The sequence below is a fragment of the Oncorhynchus masou genome, chromosome 15, assembly GCF_036934945.1.
Source record: "Oncorhynchus masou masou isolate Uvic2021 chromosome 15, UVic_Omas_1.1, whole genome shotgun sequence".
In the NCBI taxonomy this organism is placed as follows: Eukaryota; Metazoa; Chordata; class Actinopteri; order Salmoniformes; family Salmonidae; genus Oncorhynchus; species Oncorhynchus masou.
Genome location: NC_088226.1, coordinates 57,398,051 through 57,420,924, shown reverse-complemented (window position 1 = coordinate 57,420,924; position 22,874 = coordinate 57,398,051). Strand labels below are relative to the sequence as shown.

The 22,874-nt window shown below is 40.8% G+C and overlaps 1 protein-coding gene and 1 long non-coding RNA gene across 3 annotated transcripts in view; one reads left to right on the top strand and one right to left on the bottom strand.

The window, feature by feature from the left end:
- LOC135556532 (uncharacterized) overlaps positions 1–4,461 on the bottom strand; it is a 29,684-nt gene extending 25,223 nt beyond the window's left edge. Inside the window, exon 1 of the long non-coding RNA XR_010458003.1 lies at positions 4,136–4,461. This is a non-coding gene — a long non-coding RNA (uncharacterized LOC135556532). The remainder of the gene's footprint in view (positions 1–4,135) is intronic.
- Positions 1,500–12,516, top strand: LOC135556531 (SWI/SNF-related matrix-associated actin-dependent regulator of chromatin subfamily E member 1-related-like). 2 transcript variants are annotated; one of them, XM_064989818.1, is made up of 9 exons: positions 1,500–1,669; positions 4,695–4,796; positions 5,608–5,811; positions 6,116–6,236; positions 8,525–8,580; positions 8,688–8,757; positions 8,855–9,070; positions 9,395–9,527; positions 11,322–12,516. In XM_064989818.1, exons 2-9 carry the CDS (start codon positions 4,719–4,721, stop codon positions 11,332–11,334), a joined length of 891 nt encoding a protein of 296 aa, XP_064845890.1. In that variant the 5' UTR covers positions 1,500–1,669; positions 4,695–4,718; the 3' UTR covers positions 11,335–12,516. The 2 variants fall into 2 exon arrangements, with proteins under 2 accessions (XP_064845890.1, XP_064845891.1); XM_064989819.1 differs by lacking the exon at positions 1,500–1,669 and adding an exon at positions 3,191–3,284.
- The last annotated feature ends 10,358 nt before the right edge of the window (positions 12,517–22,874 follow it).

The window sequence follows — 22,874 nt, the reverse complement described above, 5'->3', positions numbered from 1 at the left end:
GAAGATCTTCCTTTTGCAATTCCAAATGTCTCATTGACACAATGAATGGTCATTTTGTTCGATAATTTCCTTCTTTATATCCCCAAAATGTAAATTAATTTGGCGCATTTGATTCAGAATTACACCGGTTCCAACTCGCCCAACATGACTACAAAGTATCTAATAAATTACCTGTAAACTTGGTCCAAACATTTCAAACAACGTTCCTAATCCAACCTCAGGTATCAGAAAATGTAAATAATCGATAAAACTTAAGATGGAATAAACTGTTTCTAATACCGGATAAAAAAACATGGAGCACGTTCCTGTTCACGAGCACCAAAATAGTAGGGGCCTTAAGAGTGACACATGGAATGAATAGCACATCTTCATTTCTCAAAAGAAAAACATTGAAAACATTGAATTTCTAAAGACTGTTGACATCTAGTGGAAGCCATAGGAACTGCAATCTGGGCCCTAATTAATCAGGATTCCCATAGAAAACACAATAACCTCCCAAAAAATGTCCCCTGGATGGATTATGCTCGGGGTTTCGCCTGCCAAATCAGTTCTGTTATACTCACAGACATTATTTTAACAGTTTTAGAAACTTCTGAGTGGTTTCTATCCAAATCTACTAATTATATGTATATCCTAGCTTCTGGGCCTGAGTAACAGGCAGTTTACTTTGGGCATGCTTTTCATCTGGATGTGAATATACTGCCTCCTATCCCTAAGAAGTCAAATATTTGTATAACTAAACCAAGATAGACCACAGCCTGTCGCTTCCAATGGGAATAAATGAGTCATAGTGGACAGAACAAGCAAGGAGGTGGGCAGAGCCAAGTGCAAGCTAGCGAGTTCCAATTGGCGAGTTCTATCATGCATCTGCATATTTCCATTAGGGAACGCCTACTTTGAAGTGCGCATGTGAGGAAAAAAAAACTTAATTTGCCTTTGCACTCCTAAACCACACAACTTTTAAAAACGTTTGCTAAAGGTAAAGTCCACTCTGTTCATAACATATTCTAGTTTTGGGAACAGAACTGTAATTGACATCAAATGTTGATGAGAAAATTTGCGGAATGTCTGCCAAAATCAATCTCGTTCCATCTTCGCCCACTGCCGGCTGTGGGCTTCCACTCACTACCATATTTGGGTAGTCGAGTGGATAAGCCAAGCGGATGCTTCACTTTTATTCATCCAGTGAAATATCTGTTTCATTGTTCTATCTGTGAGGAATTGGCCATGCTGACAGCGTTCACCAAACCACAACCTCCCCGTTTTTCAACTGGCCGTTCAGTACAGCATCGTTCAATTGAATGTTACAGAACGTACAAACGTACTGAACGCAGCACATACCTCGTTATGTATATCGCTCAGAATTAACTAACCAATCATGTGGGTGTTATTGTGTCAGCCAATCGTCAATGAGAATACGCTCTTCCTGAAGTCATATCAAAGATGGTCGATAAATAAAGATTCATTCGGGCCGTTTACCATTGGAAAATTTGGTCAGTTCCGGTCTACTTAAGGGGGTGGCTCTCCCATAGACAGTACACAAATGCGATTGCAGCTGGGTCAGTTCTACTTCGTTAATCGACTTCCATTAGAACAGAAAAAAATAGGGAGTGGGATGTCTCGCTCCATCTTCCGTCTCTGGCGTTAGGTTGAGAGCCCATGATAAGGGGTGAGTAATAAAATATTATCTAGGTTTGCTAAATAATTACATTAAAAATGTATATTAAAATTAATATTATTGTTAGAAATGTTATTGTTGGCATATTTCATCACATCTTTGACGCATATATGTACCTCCTGTTCAGGAAGTGTACTGACCGTTTCCCATTGTCCGTTCCATCGATGTTTGCTAGCCGAAATTAGCTAGCTATTTATTTAGCTCGCTCTACAGTATAGCCTGGCCAAACATATCTTCACGATTACACTTGTATAATCAAAATCAATAAATCATCGTTTTTGGACTATTTAAGTAGGCTCATTCAGTAGTTTTGACCTGATTAAGTTAAATGATACTTTATATAAATGTAACATAATTTATATTCGTAAAACATACCTTGCAAATTATACTGTTGCTGCTTCCTGTTGTCATGTCTTTTTCTATTTATGGCTGAGTTTGTCAAAACACCGATTTTAAGTGTACAAATTCATAATCGATATGCTGAAATAAATTGTGATATTGTTAAAACCAATACATAAAAGTTACTCCCTACTACACACTTGTGTTCAGATTTACGTTACTTGTATTTCGCTAAATGAGTACCGTATAAACTGCACACGCACCAATATTTACCAAGTGGTTACTCAACTGGAATTTATTAGGTTTGTTATACTGTAATCAATAGCGCGCGCAAATTAAGTCACTCACATTGATATAACTTTGATGACGTGTACCGTTTGCGCTCTTAACAGACAGACCTCAATGAACTTGGGTATACTGCTTATAAATTTCAATAGATGACAACCTGTTGTAGCCATTTATCTCAGTGAGGAAATTATTTCGGTAGATGGCCAATACGGAAAAAGAACACTTGACTTATGATTTCAACTAATCATCACCCTCACATCGGTTTCTAAAAGTACGAAAATGTATGCACTCCCTACTATAAAACGCTCTGGATACGAGCGTCTGCTTAATAACTAAAATGTAAATTGCGACAGGGGTTGGCTTTCATTTGAATGATAGCTTAACCCTCAATTCCACGAATTCCTGTCTGGCGAGAGACGTTTATGGGAGGAGCGCCCGATTTATTTATTTTCTTTCTAAAACTGTGGTCTAAAAAGTAACGTTACAGCTGCGTTCATTACGCACTGGCGGGCGCATACGACAAATATACTTCTATTAAACCAAATATATGGATATGTTCTAAAAGGTGCTACACAGGATATTTTTTTTTTTGCATTATACTTTCAGAAAATGACCATAATATCTGGCGCTAATGGAATGATAGTGTTTCATAGCATTACTTACCCAACAGTGTTGTGATTTCTGACTTTGTGGCTGTCTTATCTAGTGGAAACTGCTGTCATTTCCTGGTTGCACAAATTCTACACTGTTCGCGCAATTTCAGTTTTAGATTGATGTGAAATATCTTTTCAATAACGAAAAAAAACTTTTTGGGACCACCAGCTTTTTTTGTTATTGAAAATATATTTCACATCGATTTAAATTGTACAATGATTTCCTATACTATTCAGTAATTGTTTTCTCACAAAAATAGAAATTGAGCAAACAGCATAGAATTTCAGCAACCAACAGAGCGACCTGACCAAATTCACAAAGAAATGTGAGTTATAGGGCTCATTCTCATTGAAAGCAAGTCTAAGAAGCAGCAGATCTGTTATGCTCTCTCTCTCTCTATGATTCTGTTCATAATTTTCGTTTTTGTGTCTTTTACTTTTGGTTTTGTACACCAGCTTCAAACAGATGAAAATACAATATTTTTGGTTATGGAAAATATATTTCACGGCGGTTTAAATTGTACAATGATTCTCTACACTATACTTGCTTGTTTTGTTTGTCATAAACTGAAATTAGACAAACTAGAAGTTTAGCAACCAGGAAATGACAGGGCGATTTCTGCATAGTGCACCTTTTAAGCAATCGATTTTGTGAGATTGTGGTGACTATAATCTTTATTACTAATGTCAGCAATTTGAACTATTTCCTGTAATTATTGTGTGGTGAGAACCTTAGTCTGTGTAGGCTAATGTAGAAACACGTTCTGTCCACCATAGGGAACTTGGCATATATAGCATAATTTAAATATGTCAAAGTAATTCAATGTATTAATATATAATGATAGTAAATGTAGCACACTCACACATTTTTACAACAATTACATATTCTTCTTCCTACTGTAACCGTGGAGAGAGCTTAAAAATGCTCTAAAGTACAATTTAACTTGGCGCTCTAGGCTAGTGTCCATAGGGTCTGTGCAGCAGGCTAACACCACTCTTGTAGCTAGCTAGCTCATATTTATATTCTGTTCAAAGGCAAATTGGCTCTGGAAGCCAAAACAGCCAATTACTTTAATCTAAACGCGAATCTCAAATTGCGGTACAGTTATAGAAACATAAATCTCCATACTTTCATATCAAATCAAAATAATTTCACAAATGCAAAACACCCACTTACTGTACACTGTTTGAACCGGTTTTAACACGGTAGCAGTCGGCTGTCATTTTCAGTGACAACGTTTTTGTGGCATCTATTTTCCGTTTTCACCGGTGTTCGAAGACTCAGGTAGCTAGTCCACTCTGTCTTCTGTATTTTTTCCGTAAACAAGCGCTTTAGCATGGACATATGACCGTCTGGGAACCCCTATAAAGATGTTTATCAATTTAACCTTTTGTTTCTTGAAAATGATTTCTCGCTGATATGAAAGATAGGGTCTTTATGCTTCCTAAAACGGAATTCAAGTGATGCGTGGTAATGTTCAATCTGAGCATCGGCGCTCTTAACAAAACTCCCCCGTACAGAAGACGCCTTCATCCAGTGACTCATATGTGTAATGTAAAGGAACTGAGAGTCATGATCAAGAGCTAGGTTATATTTAGAATAACAAACTACAGATCTGATATATTCCCGTCCTTCATATAACCATATTCTTCTGACAAACTCAATGAGTGAGTATAAAGTACTAATAACTTCCTAGACCTGTTTCCGAATCATATGTAATATATCCCACTTGCAGATCAATCACTGGGATAACGATATCATGGGTGGTGTGAAGCAGGAGCAAAATGATGGACCTCCACCAAGAGGCACGCAGTCCTCTGATGCAGTACAAGAAGAGGCAAGAGAAGGGGAATTGGCCCCATACTGACATGAATAACAGTACTCTCTACTCTGTGTATACACAGACTACCTACTGTATGGTTATCTCATTGTTTCCTACGTGTTGTTACCATTCTATGACCTGATCTAGCTTAAAGGCCCAATGCAACCGTTTTTATCCTAATATCAAATACTTTCTGTGTAACAGTTTAAGTCCCTTACTGTAATAATTTTCCATTAAATTGGTCAAAAAGAAACAAATAGCTTTTCACCAAAAAACTATTTCCCAAGCAAGAATTTAGCTAGGACTGTCTGGAGTGGTCTGAGTGGAGAGGGATATGTAATGGTTAGTGTAATTCAGGCCCTTTGGGACATGCCAACCATAAACCTTAACCATTTTACATTTCAACTTGAATGGGGTGATGTCAGAGTTGGACATACCAAGGATCCCACTTAGTCTTTTCCGATATGTAATCTCAAAACTAGCGGTTTGGAACTCTCACCAGGCAAGCCAAAACTCCACCCATGCAAAACCTGCTGATTAGAAGGTCCTGTGTAGATTGTGTTTTCAACCAGCAACTATCAGGAATTAACTCTGATCAAATTTCTAAACAGTTTTACAGTGTTAGTTTCATCAGCTGTTGTACAATATGATACAAAACCCATGAGAAACATAATTCTGACTGCATTGTCCCTTTAAATTGGAGAAGAGCATAAACATTGTGATGATGATGTCATGCTATGTTTCCTGATTTTTTGATACACACTTTCACATTGCTAGCATTTTATAATTTCATCCTGGGTCGCATGTCTGTTCTCTTTCTGTACAGCCTGTGAAGAAGAGAGGTTGGCCCAAGGGTAAGAAGAGAAAGAAGGTGTTGCCCAATGGTCCTAAGGCACCAGTGACAGGATATGTGCGTTTCCTGAATGAACGGCGGGAGCAGATCCGTGCCAAACACCCCGACCTGCCCTTTCCAGAAATCACCAAGAGGCTGGGTGCAGAGTGGAGCCGCTTAGCACCTCATGACAAACAGGTACCTTCAGGCTTTATGGGTCGGAAAGAGAAATGTAGTTGTAGGAACAGTTCCACACTTTTTTGCCCCAGCTTTGTATTTAGTGGCAGTGCATTCAGTAGCATTGTGCATCATTTTATGCATAGTTATATTTATATGAATATTTCTAGACTAGCCAGATCTGTTTGATAAGCCCAGGTCGGCCTTCACAACTACAGGCCATAATGTTGAGGAGAAGCCTGGGAATGCAAGCTACCAGTGTATTGAGATCTCTTCTGTGTGTGTCTGGAGTGGACTGAAGTTTGCTTGTGTGCTGACCTGATAGCGCTTCCTGGATGAGGCAGAGCGAGAGAAGCTGCAGTATGCCCGGGAGCTGAGAGAATACCAACAGAGTGAAGCCTATCAGATCACCAGTGCCAAGATCCAGGACAAGAAGGTCAAGAGAGGTCAGAGTTGTAACGCATCTAACTTATTAGATGAGATATGTGACACGTCTACCTACTACAGTGGGGCAAAAAAGTATTTAGTCAGCCACCAATTGTGCAAGTTCTCCCACTTAAAAAGATGAGGCCTGTAATTTTCATTATAGGTACACTTCAACTATGACAGACAAAATGAGAAAAAAATATCCAGAAAATCACATTGTAGGATTTTTAATGAGTTTAATTGCAAATTATGGTGGAAAATAAGTATTTGGTCAATAACAAAAGTTTATCTCAATACTTTGTTATATACTCTTTGTTGGCAATGACAGAGGTCAAATGTTTTCTGTAAGTCTTCACAAGGTTTTCACACACTGTTGCTGGTATTTTGGCCCATTCCTCCATGCAGATCTCCTCTAGAGCAGTGATGTTTTGGGGCTGTTGCTGGGCAACACGGACTTTCAACTCCCTCCAAAGATTTTCTATGTGGTTGAGATCTGGAGACTGGCTAGGCCACTCCAGGACCTTGAAATGCTTCTTACGAAGCCACTCCGTTGCCCGGGCGGTGTGTTTGGGATCATTTTCATGCTGAAAGACCCAGCCACGTTTCATCTTCAATGTCCATGCTGATGGAAGGTGGTTTTCACTCAAAATCTCACGATACATGGCCCCATTCATTCTTTCCTTTACACGGATCAGTCGTCCTGGTCCCTTTGCAGAAAAACAGCCCCAAAGCATGATGTTTCCACCCCCGTGCTTCACAGTAGGTATGGTGTTCTTTGGATGCAACACAGCATTCTTTGTCCTCCAAACACGACGAGTTGAGTTTTTACCCAAAAATTATATTTTGGTTTCATCTGACCATATGACATTCTCCCAATCTTCTTGTGGATCATCCAAATGCTCTCTAGCAAACTTCAGACGGGCCTGAACATGTACTGGCTTAAGCAGGGGGACACGTCTGGCATTGCAGGATTTGAGTCCCTGGTAGCGTAGTGTGTTACTGATGGTAGGCTTTGTTACTTTGGTCCCAGCTCTCTGCAGGTCATTCACTAGGTCCCCCCGTGTGGTTCTGGGATTTTTGCTCACCGTTCTTGTGATCATTTTGACCCCACGGGGTGAGATCTTGCGTGGAGCCCCAGATCGAGGGAGATTATCAGTGGTCTTGTATGTCTTCCATTTCCTAATAATTGCTCCCACAGTTGATTTCTTCAAACCAAGCTGCTTACCTATTGCAGATTCAGTCTTCCCAGCCTGGTGCAGGTATACAATTTTGTTTCTGGTGTCCTTTGACAGCTTTTTGGTCTTGGCCATAGTGGAGTTTGGAGTGTGACTGTTTGAGGTTGTGGACAGGTGTCTTTTTATACTGATAACAAGTTCAAACAGGTGCCGAGTGGAGGACAGAGGAGCCTCTGAAAGAAGAAGTTACAGGTCTGTGAGAGCCAGAAATCTTGCTTGTTTGTAGGTGACCAAATACTTATTTTCCACCATAATTTGCAAATAAATTCATTAAAAATCCTACAATGTGATTTCTGGATATTTTTTTTTTCATTTTGTCTGTCATAGTTGAAGTGTACCTATGATGAAAATTACATCTTTTGAAGTGGGAGAACTTGCACAATTGGTGGCTGACTAAATACTTTTTTTTTAAATTGTTTTTACCCCTTTGTCTCATCGCTACAACTCCCGTACGGGCTCGGGAGAGACGAAGGTTGAAAGTCATGCGTCCTCCGATACACAACCCAACCAGCCGCTTCTTAACACAGTGCGCATCCAATCCGGAAGCCAGCCGCACCAATGTGTCGGAGGAAACACCGTGCACCTGGTTAGCGCGCACTGTGCCCGTACAGGCTCGGGAGAGACGAAGGTCGAAAGCCATGCGTCCTCCGAAACACAACAAACAAAGCGCGCATCCAACCCAGAAGCCAGCCGCCGTGCACCTGGCGACACCGTGCACCTGGCGCCCGGCCCGCCACAGGAGTCGCTGGTGCGCGATGAGACAAGGACATCCCTACCGACCAAGCCCTCCCTAACCCGGACGACGCTAGGCCAATTGTGCGTCGCCCCACGGACCTCCCGGTCGCGGCCGGTTACGACAGAGCCTGGGCGTGAACCCAGGGACTCTGATGGCACAGCTGGCGCTGCAGTACAGCGCCCTTAACCACTGCGCCACCCGGGAGGCCGACTAAATACTTTTTTGCCCCACTGTATTTCGTTAGTTTGACAGGGTGGTTAAAACTGTTCCTTTCAGTTTTTGTCTTTTGTTCATTTTTCTTCTTTGAGCATTTAAATAATGGGATCTTCTTTTTCAGAAGAGTCTCCATCTGTCATTATCAATGCTAACAGTTCTGGATCAGCTGCTCTGAAGGTACAGTTAGCCTTACATAATGTGTTGTGTTTCTGAATAGAGGTTATGAGTAGGCTGACTTCTGATTTTGTGCCACGGGTTGATTTGTTTTGAATTATGTCCTCTAGGGTTCAGATCATCTGTCCAACAGATTTGATGTTCCAATATTTACAGAGGAATTCCTGGACCAGAACAAGGGTATGAGACAGACAGAGGAGCGTCTCTGGGACAAACACCGTTTCAGTGAAGAAAGTTCTAGCTATTTCCTTACTAATGGTTGTTTCTTTGCTCCCAGCCCGAGAAGCGGAGCTGCGGCGTTTACGCAAAGCAAATGTGGAGTTTGAGGAGCAGAACGCAGTGTTGCAGAAGCACATTTCAGACATGTACAGCGCTAAGGAGAGACTGGAAGCTGAACTGGGGCAGGATGAGCTCCGGACGCAGGCCCTGCACAGGCACCTGCTGGCCATCAAACACACCCTCGTCAGCAGCCTGTCCACTGTGGCCCTGCCAGGTCAGAACCATGTCACTGGGCCCTCTCATCCATCTCGGAACCTGATAGTACAGTCTCCCTATATGATATGGCTGCTTTTACTTATGTTGAAGTTTCCTTACCGTGAAAGTAGTTTGTAGACGTAAAAACATAACGTGTTTGTTGATGAATTGGCCGAAATCAACATTGATGACTTGTCCTTAGCAAGACAATTTGAAACATACAGATTTGGTTCTAATGTTTTCAAAATATTTTAAACTACAATATTTTAGTATTTCTTCCATCAACCCCCAATATTGTTCATATAGGAATTGAATCCTTAGTTTCACTACACTTTCTCTCCAGGCACGGGTGAGACCCCCTCTCTTGGTACCCTGGACTCTTACCTGAGTCGCCTGAGTGGTACTCTGGAGAGCAATCCTCATGAGCACCGTGCCTTGCTGGCTCAGCTTCACGATGTCCTTTCTCACCTTGACAGGTAACACACCTGTGAGAAGATCTAATACCTTGAGTTGTACAGAGTTAGGTCAGGGAACATACATGATCTACAGTCTTGTGCATTACCATTCATATACAGTGGGGCAAAAAGTATTTAGTCAGCCACCAATTGTGCAAGTTCTCCCACTTAAAAATATGAGAGAGGCCTGTAATTTTCATCATAGGTACACTTCAACTATGACAGACAAAATGAGGGAAGAAAATCCAAAAAATCACATTGTAGGATTTTTTATGAATTGATTTGCAAATTATGGTGGAAAATAAGTATTTGGTCACCTACAAACAAGCAAGATTTATGGCTCTCACAGACCTTCTTTAAGAGGCTCCTCTGTCCTCCACTTGTTACCTGTATTAATGGAACCTGTTTGAACTTGTTATCAGTATAAAAGACACCTGTCCACAACCTCAAACAGTCACACTCCAAACTCCACTATGGCCAAGACCAAAGAGCTGTCAAAGGACACCAGAAACAAAATTATAGACCTGCACCAGGCTGGGAAGACTGAATCTGCAAAGGTAAGCCGCTTGGTGTGAAGAAATCAACTGTGGGAGCAATTATTAGGAAATGGAAGACATACAAGACCAATGATAATCTCCCTCGATCTGGGGCTCCACGCAAGATCTCACCCTGTGGGGTCAAAATGATCACAAGAACAGTGAGCAAAAATCCCAGAACCACACGGGGGAACCCAGTGAATGACCTGCAGAGAGCTGAGGCCAAAGTAACAAAGCCTACCATCAGTAACACACTACGCCGCCAGGGACTCAAATCCTGCAGTGCCAAACGTGTCCCCATACATGTCCAGGCCCGTCTGAAGTTTGCTAGAGAGCATTTGGATGATCCAGAAGAAGATTGGGAGAATGTCATATGGTCAGATGAAACCAAAATATAACTTTTTGGTAAAACCTCAACACGTCGTGTTTGGAGGATAAAGAATGCTGAGTTGCATCCAAAGAACACCATACCTACTGTGAAGCATGGGAGTGGAAGCATCATGCGTTGGGGCTGTTTTTCTGCAAAGGGACCAGGACGACTGATCCGTGTAAAGGAAAGAATGAATGGGGCCATGTATCGTGAGATTTTGAGTGAAAACCTCCTTCCATCAGCAAGGACATTGAAGATGAAACGTGGCTGGGTCTTTCAGCATGACAATGATCCCAAACACACCGCCCGGGCAATGAAGGAGTGGCTTCATAAGAAGCATTTCAAGGTCCTGGAGTGGCCTAGCCAGTCTCCAGATCTCAAACACATAGAAAATCTTTGGATGGAGTTGAAAGTCCGTGTTGCCCAGCAACAACCCCAAAACATCACTGCTCTAGAGGAGATCTGCATGGAGGAATGGGCCAAAATACCAGCAACAGTGTGTGAAAGCCTTGTGAAGACTTACAGAAAACGTTTGACCTCTGTCATTGCCAACAAAGGGTATATAACAAAGTATTGAGATAAACTTTTGTTATTGACCAAATACTTATTTTCCACCATAATTTGCAAATAAATTCATTAAATCCTACACTGTGATTTTCTGGATATTTTTTTCTCATTTTGTCTGTCATCGTTGAAGTGTACTTATGATGAAAATTACAGGCCTCTCATCTTTTTAAGTGGGAGGACTTGCACAATTGGTGGCTGACTAAATACTTTTTTGCCCCACTGTATAATGTTGTGTCAAATTTAAACACTTGCTAGATCTGCATGCATACAGTACAACAACTTACCTTGTTGTTATGGATGGTCACACTGTTCTAACAGTCTCCTCCCTCACCTTATTTTCAGTGAGAAACTATGAGACGACCTCCACACCCATTCCCACTTGATGTGGATCCCAGATGGTGCAAAGACAGGTCCAATCAGTGCCCATCGCAGTGTAGTCAAGGGATAGGTGGGATGTCTATCTGATGTAACAGATAAAACACAACGTTCAGTCCCATATACCATTACTCTGTGGTACATCTGCATGTGTGTACAGTCTGGTACAGTTTTGGTGGCGAATATAAGCCTTTGAGGCTTGGTGTGAACAGTCATTATGTCAACTGCCTTAACTGGTTCCATCTGTAGTTCATTTGGTTTGTTCAATGGAAGAAACAGTTGACATGCCTTTTATGGCATTTGGCGTGAATTAAGAGTTTTTCAAGTGAAGCCACTTGGAAATGAGGAGGTTGCGGAAGTGTACTGGTGTCCAATGAGAGGCAAAATGAACTGGAAAAGATTATAGCATTGTTTTCAGAATATGTTTTTGTATTGTAATTGATATTAGTTTTGTGGTGGGCAGTTTGGGATTAAGGGATTTTTTTTGTCATGGTTTATTTGCGGTAATTCAAATTGGATGTTTGTCATCTTTGTAATTGTTTTATCAATTTGCAATAAAAGTAAATGTGTGTAATTTTCCAGATGTCATTAAGGATGAGTGTGACGCACATAGAGCCTATAGTGACGCATGGAGGATGTTGTCTGAAATGGCCTGATGACTCAATAGCCGCCGATAGCACCTGTTGGCCCCACTTAACAATGGACAGAAGTATGTCCAAAATATTTTTTTCCAGACTTGTCTGATCTTAGTTGCTAGATCCCCACCAGAGGGTGGTATAGCTCCATTTAGAAACGTCAGTTAGCTTGATTGGGTTGTACACAGTTTCTTCAAATTTGAGTTAATTTCATTATTTTCCATTCATGGATTGACTTTTCAATCCACTCTCAGTATTGACAGGTTTAATTTGTTTAGATCTTCTTGATTCACTGTAGGCCTTTCCCAATGTGTTTTTACTATAGACAATACTTAATTAAAGCAGCAATCGGTAGTATAAACGATAACAAAGTGTTGTCCCTGTTTCGTTTAAAATCTGGGGGCTTGAGAAATGTAACCACTCAAATTCATAGACAGAGCTATGGATGCAAGGACTGAACAGCCATGATATCAAAAGTATTGTTTTAAGGATGTTTTAAGGAAAAATAAAGAGTTTCTTTACCGACATTGGAGTAAAACAAGTTTATATTTTGGGTTCTGATGAGATGAGACAGTTGAACTAAACTCGTGAGGCATTTATAAATTATATTCTTCAATAATAAATGGGTGCAAATCATACATTTTTAAGTGAAAAAATGTACAGTGAATATAGCAACAGCTGATTGCCCCTTTCCAAGGACAAAACATTCCAGTTTTCTCCTCAAAGTATGCTCTGTAATATATGTTTCTTAAAGCTTGGATTGGAACAAGGAGAGGCAGAGTAATTCTAGGCGCAAAATATAATTTTGACAGGGAAAATATGGCATGTAAGATATTCAATAGTTTACTTCTCTACTTTAATGTATTCCTTTTTTTTACACAAAGTACGCACTAGGGTAAATCTACTTGCTTGTAGTCATCCTTGGTAGTGGACTTGAAGACTCTCTATAATCCTATTTTAGGTCCAGTTAAGTGAGATTAGAAGATGTTGTAGTCTACATTTGAGATTTTCAGCGGTGCCACGTAACGTTGAGGTAGAGTGTTCCGACTGCCAAACAGCTTTGGTCCATCCCGTCCTCACTACCCTGACGTCACTCTTGGGAACTGTCCTTACAGTGGTGCTGAACAAGATGGCTGTGAGTCGGGGAGCGGAGAGCTGAGGAGGATGAAATATACCCCCCCTCCCTCCCCCCAAATTGATCCTGACTCAGTGGGTGAGAGGGAAAGGTCAGATTTTTTTCATTTTTTATTGTCACATAGCAGTGACACGCAATAGCTTAGTTGTGAAGCGGAGCTGATCACGTCCACCTATTTATACAGGCTATAGAGACCGATATCTACTCCGGATTGAAGTCGGTGGACATCTGGGAGCGATCATAGCCAGAGCTAAGAGATGTCATTGCTATGTGTTGGAGGTAAGCGATAAAAACAAACATATTTCAAGCTTGCGGTAGCCTACTGGCTGTCGAGAGAAATGCTCTTGTTAAGTCGGGTAACCAGCTGCTTCGCGGGCTGTTTTCTTCAATGAATCTCATTGCAGCTGATTCTGCTATAAAATGTATCAATTGTGGTTTCATAAATTAAGCGCGTTTTACTAAATGTGATTTAAGTTGGCTGTTAACTGAATAAACTTGACAGTAGGTTTGTATCTTGTGGCCAACATTTTATGGTTGTTTTAATTGGTCTAATTCTTCTTTTAATTATATTAGTGTCTTATAGTGATAAAGAAGCGTAATAGGCTACCAATGTCATCATAAACACTTTTATTGTCATAAGCCTATTGACCGTACCAAATTATGATTTGAACAGAATTCGAAAACCTCATATTAGGCCTGTGGTATCAAAATGTCTGATTTGTAGTAGATAGTCCTATTTACCATATCTCTTCACTAGATTTTTGATTAATTGTCTTAGAAGTACAGCAACATTAAAACGAGTGCTTCCCGCTGTGCAGTTTTTGCATGCTATCTTGAACATGTACTCTTTCTATGATTACATAAAACTTTTCTAGTTACAGTAACCACAATGTGGCCATGGATGAGTTACCCATTTTAATGTTTAGTAAAAACTCTTAACTTTAGGCTCTTACAAACTAATGTAAGGCTATTTACTGTATTACAAAAGTAATATCGAACTGTGTTAGGTTGACAACGCAACCAAATATCAGCATTTAAATGAGATGTATCTAATGCTTGGGTAGTTTCATCTGAATCACTGGCTTAATAATATTCTTTATCTTTTGGTTTAGTTGGAGACGTGAATCCAACATAGAACTTGTTAACTTGTTGAGAAGTTTTGCAATACAGTAAATAGTGTGATGTTGAATTGTGTTTGGTTGTCAACGCAACCAAATATCAACATTGGAAGGAGATGTATATTTTGTACCACTGACTTAGTCTGACATTAATTCCAATTTTTCTGAACCAAACATATCTAAGTTAAAGAATAGGACTAAATCCTATCAAATCAAACTTTAAATGAACTTTAATAAAGTTTGATCTGATGTACTATTCTTTAACTTTGGTTAATTTTTGGTTGAAATAGGGATGTGAATCCAATATATTCATTATTAACTTGAATATTACATTTGACATCAACCAAAGCTTGAAACCCTGGGCCTATATATATTGTCTATTTTTTGTTGAACCCTGGGTGGAATTGAAACAGTAGCTGTTCATGACTTCGCAAATGCTATAATATTATAGGCATAAATATTATGATATATGAGAGCGTATGGTTACATTTCATTTGCTCTGCTAAACCTTCCCTTTGGAATGACTTTGAAAAGCAACAGTGAATATATATATTTAGTAATGAGATCTCTCAATAATCATTCTCACAATAGCTCATTGGCAGTAGTCAGACAAATATCAAAGCTAAATATGGCTGGGCTTGATTAAAACCCTGGATGGGCAGCCTGGTCTCAGACTATATGTAACATAGTAAATGAAATCTGAGACACTAAAATTAGTATGATAAATTCCGTTTGGTATGGTTACATAAGACAGAGGGTTACTTAAGGCAATAACGAAAGGAGGGTGGTTGGTCGGGGTGGATGGGTAGGCGAATCTCATCAGAATTTCAGCTAATTAAAAACTTTTCAACTACTTACTCCTTTTTAGCTACTTTCAACTATTTAGTATGTTAGCTAACCATTCCCCTAACCCTTACCTTAACAATTTTAGCTAACCCTAAACCTAGCCTTAACCCTTTAACCTAACTCCTAACCCTAAACAAGGGTTGTCTATGTTGAAAATTCCTTACCATGATGACATAACTCTGTTGTTGAATTTTGCCCTCAAAACAACAGTTGATTACTTTTTGCAAATCCATGTATTTTCCACAGATTCCACATCACAATACGTTGACAAATTACATTGAAATCATGCCGATTCAACCAGTTTGCCCAGTGGACTGTGTTGCTTTTGGTCATCTAATGATGATTGCATTCCTTATGACAGCCTTCCTCTTGAGAAATCATGAGTTTCCAAGGAAATCTGCTGAATGCAGCCTTTCAGTGCCATGACCACAGTAGATTGCCTCTAGCACTAGCCTACTATGTTGAATCAGTGTTGTTGACCATATACCCCTTCTAAAATGATTTGATTCTTTGTGTGAAATACATTTCTCAGCGGATGATAAAAGTGTGTCCAAGAGATTTTACCCTGGGCCATGGGGTATTGGTGTGAATCCTTAAGCAATTTAATCTCCCAGTTACTCTCCAAACAAAAACACCCAAAAGCAAATGTTTTGTAAGTTTAAAACAGCCAAACCAATGGGGAAAAAACTGGTTGAATCAACATTGTTTCCACCTAATTTCAACAAAACAATTCAGAGTGCTGATGTTGAATCAATGTGCAAAACTGATTGGATTTGCAAATAGTGATCAAGGTAAGGGAATTTTACCTTTTTCTTCACCCAACTTTTAACTTAAATCCAATGTCATGGTGAAATATTTTGTTGATTTCACGTTGAATTCATGTTAGTTGACAATTCAACCAAATTTCAACCAAAACTAGCTGTTTAACTGACATCAGAGCACTTTTGGAATAGTCTTGTAACGCTGAGAGTCTCGAAGCAAGTTCAGGGAGTGAGTATTTTATTAAAATAAACAGAACATAGTACAAAACAAGACACACTAACAGCACACAGACATGAAACAATGATGCCTGGGGAAGGAACCAAAGGGAGTGACATATATAGGGCAATCAAGGAGGTGAAGGTAATCAAGGAGGTGATGGAGTCCAGGTGATTGTCATTATGTGCTGATGCGTGAACCGATGGTGACAGGTGTGCGCCATAACGATCAGCCTGGTGACAAGTCTGTTTTTGGGTCAGGTTGTTTGAATATCAGCAGCTTGGTGAATCCTTTTGACCCTTTTTGCTCCCTCTGTAACTTGTCTATTTGTTAGTAGCCTGCCTGTTATAGATTAGGGCAGTTCTATGTTATTGTCACATATCAAGGTACTATATGTAGAGGTAGAGCGACATGCCACCCTCGGCAACCCAAACCGCCCACTCCAAAGTGTTTGTGACAGGATATGTTCTTGGCACCGTAGTTGTATAAACCAGCTGATTGCACAGATGTCAGGATTGAGACAGATCCCCAGATGTACCCTCAATATCCTCTAGCTTTGTTGGCATAGCAACCCTCTATTCCCTGGCATTTGGGTGCTTTCCCATTAGCATTGAGTGTACAGCTATGTTAGTGGTTAACATCCAGTTGCCACGGTGAGCTTGAGAGACTTCACATGGACATTTCTAGGTCTGTAACACATGTAGATATGGCAGCGACAACAACCCAGGAGAGAGGAAGCGTCTCCACTGTTACCATTTCTTGTAAATGCATGATTATAACTCGGCCTATACAGTGCTTTAAGAACGTATTCACACCCCCTGACTTTTTCTAAATTGTGTTGTCCTCCAGACTGAATTTAAAATGGATGACACTCAGATTTAGTTTCTCACTGGCCTACACATAATACCCCATAATGTCAGTGGAATTAGTATTGTTTTATTATAATGTTTTTTACAAATTAATTAATGAAATAAAAGCGGAAATGTCTTGAGTCAATAAGTATTACATCCATTTGTTATGGCAAGCCTAAATGTGCTTAACAAGTCACATAACGTCCATGCAATAATAGTGTTGTAAAATATTTTTGAACGACTACCTCATCTCTGCATGCACCTCACACATACAATTATCTGTAAGGGGCCTCAGTTGAGCAGTGCATTTCAAAAACAGATTCAACCACAAAGATCAGGGAGGTTTTCAAAGAAAGGCACCTATTAGTAAAAATAAAAAGTAGACTTTGAATATCCCTTTGAGCATGGTGAAGTTATTCATTACACTTTGGATGGTGTATCAATAGACCCAGTCACGACAAAGGTACAGGCATCGTTCCTAACCCAGTTGCCGGAGAGGAAGGAAACTGCTCAGGGATTTCACCATGAGCCCAATGGTGACTTTAAATCAGTTACAGAGTTTAATGGATATGATAGGAGAATTCTGAGGATGGATGAAAAACATTGTAGTAATTCCACAATACTAACCTAATTGACAGAGCGAAAGAAGGAAGCCTGTACAGAATACAAATATTCCAAAACATGTATCCTGTTTGCAACAAGGCACTAAAGTAATACTGCAAAATACTAGGCAAAGACCTAAATACAAAGTGTTATGTTTGGGACAAATCCAATTCAACACATTACTGAGTACCACTTTCCATATTTTCAAGCATAGTTTTGACTGCATCATGTTACATTACATTTACATTTATGTGTATGCTTGTAATTGTTTAGTACTGGGGAGTTTTTCAGGACAAAAAATGTATGGAATGGAGCTAACCACCTGGCAAAATCCTAGAGGAACACCTGGTTCAGTCTGCTTTGCACCAGACTCTGGGAGATGAATTCACCTTCCATCTGGACAATAACCTAAAACACAACACCAAATCCACACTCAAGTTGCTTACCAAGAAGTCAGTGAATGTTCCTGAGTGGCTGAGTTACACTTTGACTTACAGTTGAAGTCGGAAGTTTACATACACCTTAGCCAAATACATTTAAACTCAGTAAAAATTCCCTGTGTTAGGTCAGTTAGGATCACCACTTAATTTTAAGAATGTGAAATGTCAGAATAATAGTAGAGAATTATTTATTTCAGCTTTTATTTCTTTCATCACATTCCCAGTGGGTCAGAAGTATACATACACTCAATTAAGATTTTATAGCATTGCCTTTAAATTGTTTAACTTGGGTCAAATGTTTCAGGTAGACTTCCACAAGCTTCCCACAATAAATTGGATGAATTTTGGCCCATTCCTTCTGACAGAGCTGGTGTAACTGAGTCAGGTGTGTAGGCCTCCTTGCACGCACATGCATTTTCAGTTCTGCCCACATATTTTCTATAAGATTGAGGTCAGGGCTTTGTGATGGCCACATCTTCTTCCTGAGCGGTATGACTTCTACGTGATCCCATGATGTTTATAGTGGCATACTATTGTTTATACAGATGAACGTGGTACCTTCAGGCATTTGGAAATTGCTCCCAAGGATGAACCAGACTTGTGGAGGTTTCCAATATATTTTCTGAAGTCTTGGCTGATTTCTTTTGATGTTCTCATGATGTCAAGCAAAGAGGCACTGAGTTTGAAGGTAGGCCTTGAAATACACCCACAGGTACACCTTCAATTGCCTCAAATTATGTCAATTAGCCTATCAGAAGTTTCTAAAGTCATGACATAATTTTCTGGAATTTTCCAAGCAGTTTAAGGGCAGAGTCAACTTAGTGTATGTTGTCGTAGAAAATCGGATCAAATACAACGCATTACAGAACTTGTGAAATCAATTCGGCTTTAATACAAAAGTATAGCAAGCCGGGATGGTCTGCGGAACACACTCCGCTTTCCAGAGCCCTGGCTCCAGTATTTATCCACATATTGCATATGAGCCCATCCCACATGCAAATGAAGTTACATTCCAATCCGTGCATCCCGCTTGTTCAGCTCAATAACGCCCATACCTGCTTTCCGTCAGATTATAATGATGACAAGACCCTTGCTTTGTTCCTGCACTTAGCTAAAAGCATTCTTTTGTTTGTGTATTATCTAAGATCAGCAGACTATGTGTCTCCTCAGTTTCTAGCGTGTCCAACTATACTAAAAATACTATACATTCCTCTATTTTACAGCCCTATGCTTTGGCTCAGCACTTAGATAAAAGCATTCTTTTGTTTGTGTATTGTCTAGGATCAGCAGACGATGTGTCTCCTCAGTTTCTAGCGTCTCTACGTCCTAAAAATATGCGAACTATGTCTATTGGTCATCAGTTAGTCATTTGACTGACCCCCTCCTTTGTATATCCCTCTGGCCTTGGTATGTCCAGCTATTCTGTCACCTATGTGTCCTTCTCTTCGTGTGGTCTGTTTTTAGTGTTCAGCTATTCTATACATCTTATGCATTTGTCTATGTGTTATATTTGCTCCCACAATGTAAACTTCTGACCCACTGGAATTGTGATACAGTGAATTAAAAGAGAAATAATCTGTCTGTAAACAAATGTTGGAAAAATTACGTGTCATGCACAAAGTAGATGTCCTAACTGACTTGCCTAAACAATAGTTTGTTAACAAGAAATTTGTGGAGTGGTTGAAAAACAAGTTTTAATGATTCCAACCTAAGTGTATGTACACTTCCGACATCAAATCAAATCAAATTTTATTTGTCACATACACATGGTTAGCAGATGTTAATGCGAGTGTAGCGAAATGCTTGTGCTTCCAGTTCCGACAATGCAGTAATAACCAACAAGTAATCTAACTAACAATTCCAAAACTAATTTCTTATACACAGTGTAAGGGGATAAAGAATATGTACATAAAGATATGAATGAGTGATGGTGCAGAGCAGCATAGGCAAGATACAGTATATGGTATCGAGTACAGTATATACATATGAGATGAGTACGTAAACAAAGTGGCATAGTTAAAGTGGCTAGTGATACATGTATTACATAAGGATGCAGTAGATGATAGAGTACAGTATATACGTATACATATGAGATGAATAATGTAGGGTATGTAAACATTATATTAGGTAGCATTGTTTAAAGTGGCTAGTGATATATTTTACATCCTTTCCCATCAATTCCCATTATTGAAGTGGCTGGAGTCAGTGTGTTGGCAGCAGCCACTCAATGTTAGTGGTTGCTGTTTAACAGTCTGATGGCCTTGAGATAGAAGCTGTTTTTCAGTCTCTCGGTCCCAGCTTTTATGCACCTGTACTGACCTCGCCTTCTGGATGATAGCGGGGTGAACAGGCAGTGGCTCGGGTGGGTGTTGTCCTTGATGATCATTATGGCCTTCCTGTAACATCGGGTGGTGTAGGTGTCCTGGAGGGTAGGTAGTTTGCCCCCGGTGATACGTTGTGCAGACCTCACTACCCTCTGGAGAGCCTTACGGTTGTGGGCGGAGCAGTTGCCGTACCAGGCGGTGATACAGCCCGCCAGGATGCTCTCGATTGTGCATCTGTAGAAGTTTGTGAGTGCTTTTGGTGACAAGCCGAATTTCTTCAGCCTCCTGAGGTTGAAGAGGCGCTGCTGCGCCTTCTTCACGATGCTGTCTGTGTGAGTGGACCAATTCAGTTTGTCTGTGATGTGTATACCGAGGAACTTAAAACTTACTACCCTCTCCACTACTGTTCCATCGATGTGGATAGGGGGGTGTTCCCTCTGCTGTTTCCTGAAGTCCACAATCATCTCCTTAGTTTTGTTGACGTTGAGTGTGAGGTTATTGTCCTGACACCACACTCCGAGGGCCCTCACCTCCTCCCTGTAGGCCGTCTCATCGTTGTTGGTAATCAAGCCTACCACTGTTGTGTCGTCCACAAACTTGATGATTGAGTTGGAGGCGTGCGTTGCCGCGCAGTCGTGGGTGAACAGGGACTACAGGAGAGGGCTCAGAACGCACCCTTGTGGGGCCCCAGTGTTGAGGATCAGCGGGGTGGTGATGTTGTTGCCTACCCTCACCACCTGGGGGCGGCCCGTCAGGAAGTCCAGTACCCAGTTGCACAGGGCGGGGTCGAGACCTAGGGCCTCAAGCTTGATGACGAGCTTGGAGGGTACTATGGTGTTGAATGTCGAGCTGTAGTCGATGAACAGCATTCTCACATAGGTATTCCTCTTGTCCAGATGGGTTAGGGCAGTGTGCAGTTTGGTTGAGATTGCGTCGTCTGTGGACCTATTTGGGCGGTAAGCAAATTGGAGTGGGTCTAGGGTGCCAGGTAGGGTGGAGGTGATATGGTCCTTGACTAGTCTCTCAAAGCACTTCATGATGACGGAAGTGAGTGCTACAGGGCGGCAGTCGTTTAGCTCAGTTACCTTAGCTTTCTTGGGAACAGGAACAATGGTGGCCCTCTTGAAGCATGTGGGAACAGCAGACTGGTATAGGGATTGATTGAATATGTCCGTAAACACACCAGCCAGCTGGTCTGCGCATGCTCTGAGGGCGCGGCTGGGGATGCCGTCTGGGCCTGCAGCCTTGCGAGGGTTAACACGTTTAAATGTTTTACTCACCTCGGCTGCAGTGAAGGAGAGACCGCATGTTTCCGTTGCAGGCCGTGTCAGTGGCACTGTATTGTCCTCAAAGCGTGCAAAAAGTTATTTAGTCTGCCTGGGAGCAAGACATCCTGGTCCGTGACTGAGCTGGATTTCTTCTTGTAGTCTGTGATTGACTGTAGACCCTGCCACATGCCTCTTGTGTCTGAGCCGTTGAATTGAGATTCTACATTGTCTCTATACTGACGCTTAGCTTGTTTGATAGCCTTACGGAGGTGCAAACAGCTGCACTGTTTGTATTCGGTCATATTACCAGTCACCTTGCCCTGATTAAAAGCAGTGGTTCGCGCTTTCAGTTTCACGCGAATGCTGCCATCAATCCACGGTTTCTAGTTAGGGAATGTTTTAATCGTTGCTATGGGAACGACATCTTCAACGCACGTTCTAATGAACTCGCACGCCGAATCAGCGTATTCGTCAATGTTGTTGCCTGACGCAATACGAAACATGTCCCAGTCCACGTGATGGAAGCAGTCTTGGAGTGTGGAATCAGCTTGGTCGGACCAGCGTTGGACAGACCTCAGCGTGAGAGCTTCTTGTTTTAGTTTCTGTCTGTAGGCAGGGATCAGCAAAATGGAGTCGTGGTCAGCTTTTCCGAAAGGGGGGCGGGGCAGGGCCTTATATGCGTCGCGGAAGTTAGAATAACAGTGATCCAAGGTTTTGCCAGCCCTGGTGGCGCAATCGATATGCTGATACATTTTAGGGAGTCTTGTTTTCAAATTAGCCTTGTTAAAATCCCCAGCTACAATGAATGCAGCCTCAGGATGTATGGATTCCAGTTTGCAAAGAGTCAAATAAAGTTCGTTCAGAGCCATCGATGTGTCTGCTTGGGGGGAATACATACGGCTGTGATTATAATCAAAGAGAATTCTCTTGGTAGATAATGCGGTCTACTTGAAAATCTATGGCAACACCTGAAAATGATTGTTTACTGATGATCAACAACCAATTTGACAGAACTTTTTAAAGAATAATGGGCAAATGTTGCACAATCCAGGTGTGGAAAGCTCTTAGAGACTCACAGTACCAGTCAAAAGTTAGGACGCACCAACTCATTCAATGTTTTTTTCTATATTTTTACTATTTTCTACATTACAGAATAATAGTGAAAACATAAATTATGAAATAACACATGGAATCATGTAGTAATGAAAAAAGTGTTAAACAAATCAAAATATATTTTGGATTCTTCAAAGTAGCCACCCTTTGCCTCGATGACAGCTTTGCACACTCTTGGCATTCTCTTAACCAGCTAAACCTGAAATACT

Coding starts and splice junctions, on each gene's coding strand:
- LOC135556531 (XM_064989818.1), top strand. CDS start 4,719: ATGGGTGGTGTGAAGCAGGAGCAAAATGATGGACCTCCACCAAGAGGC. Junction 4,797..5,607: donor CTGATGCAGTACAAGAAGAG/GCAAGAGAAGGG, acceptor CTTTCTGTACAG/CCTGTGAAGAAGAGAGGTTG. Junction 6,237..8,524: donor GGACAAGAAGGTCAAGAGAG/GTCAGAGTTGTA, acceptor CTTCTTTTTCAG/AAGAGTCTCCATCTGTCATT.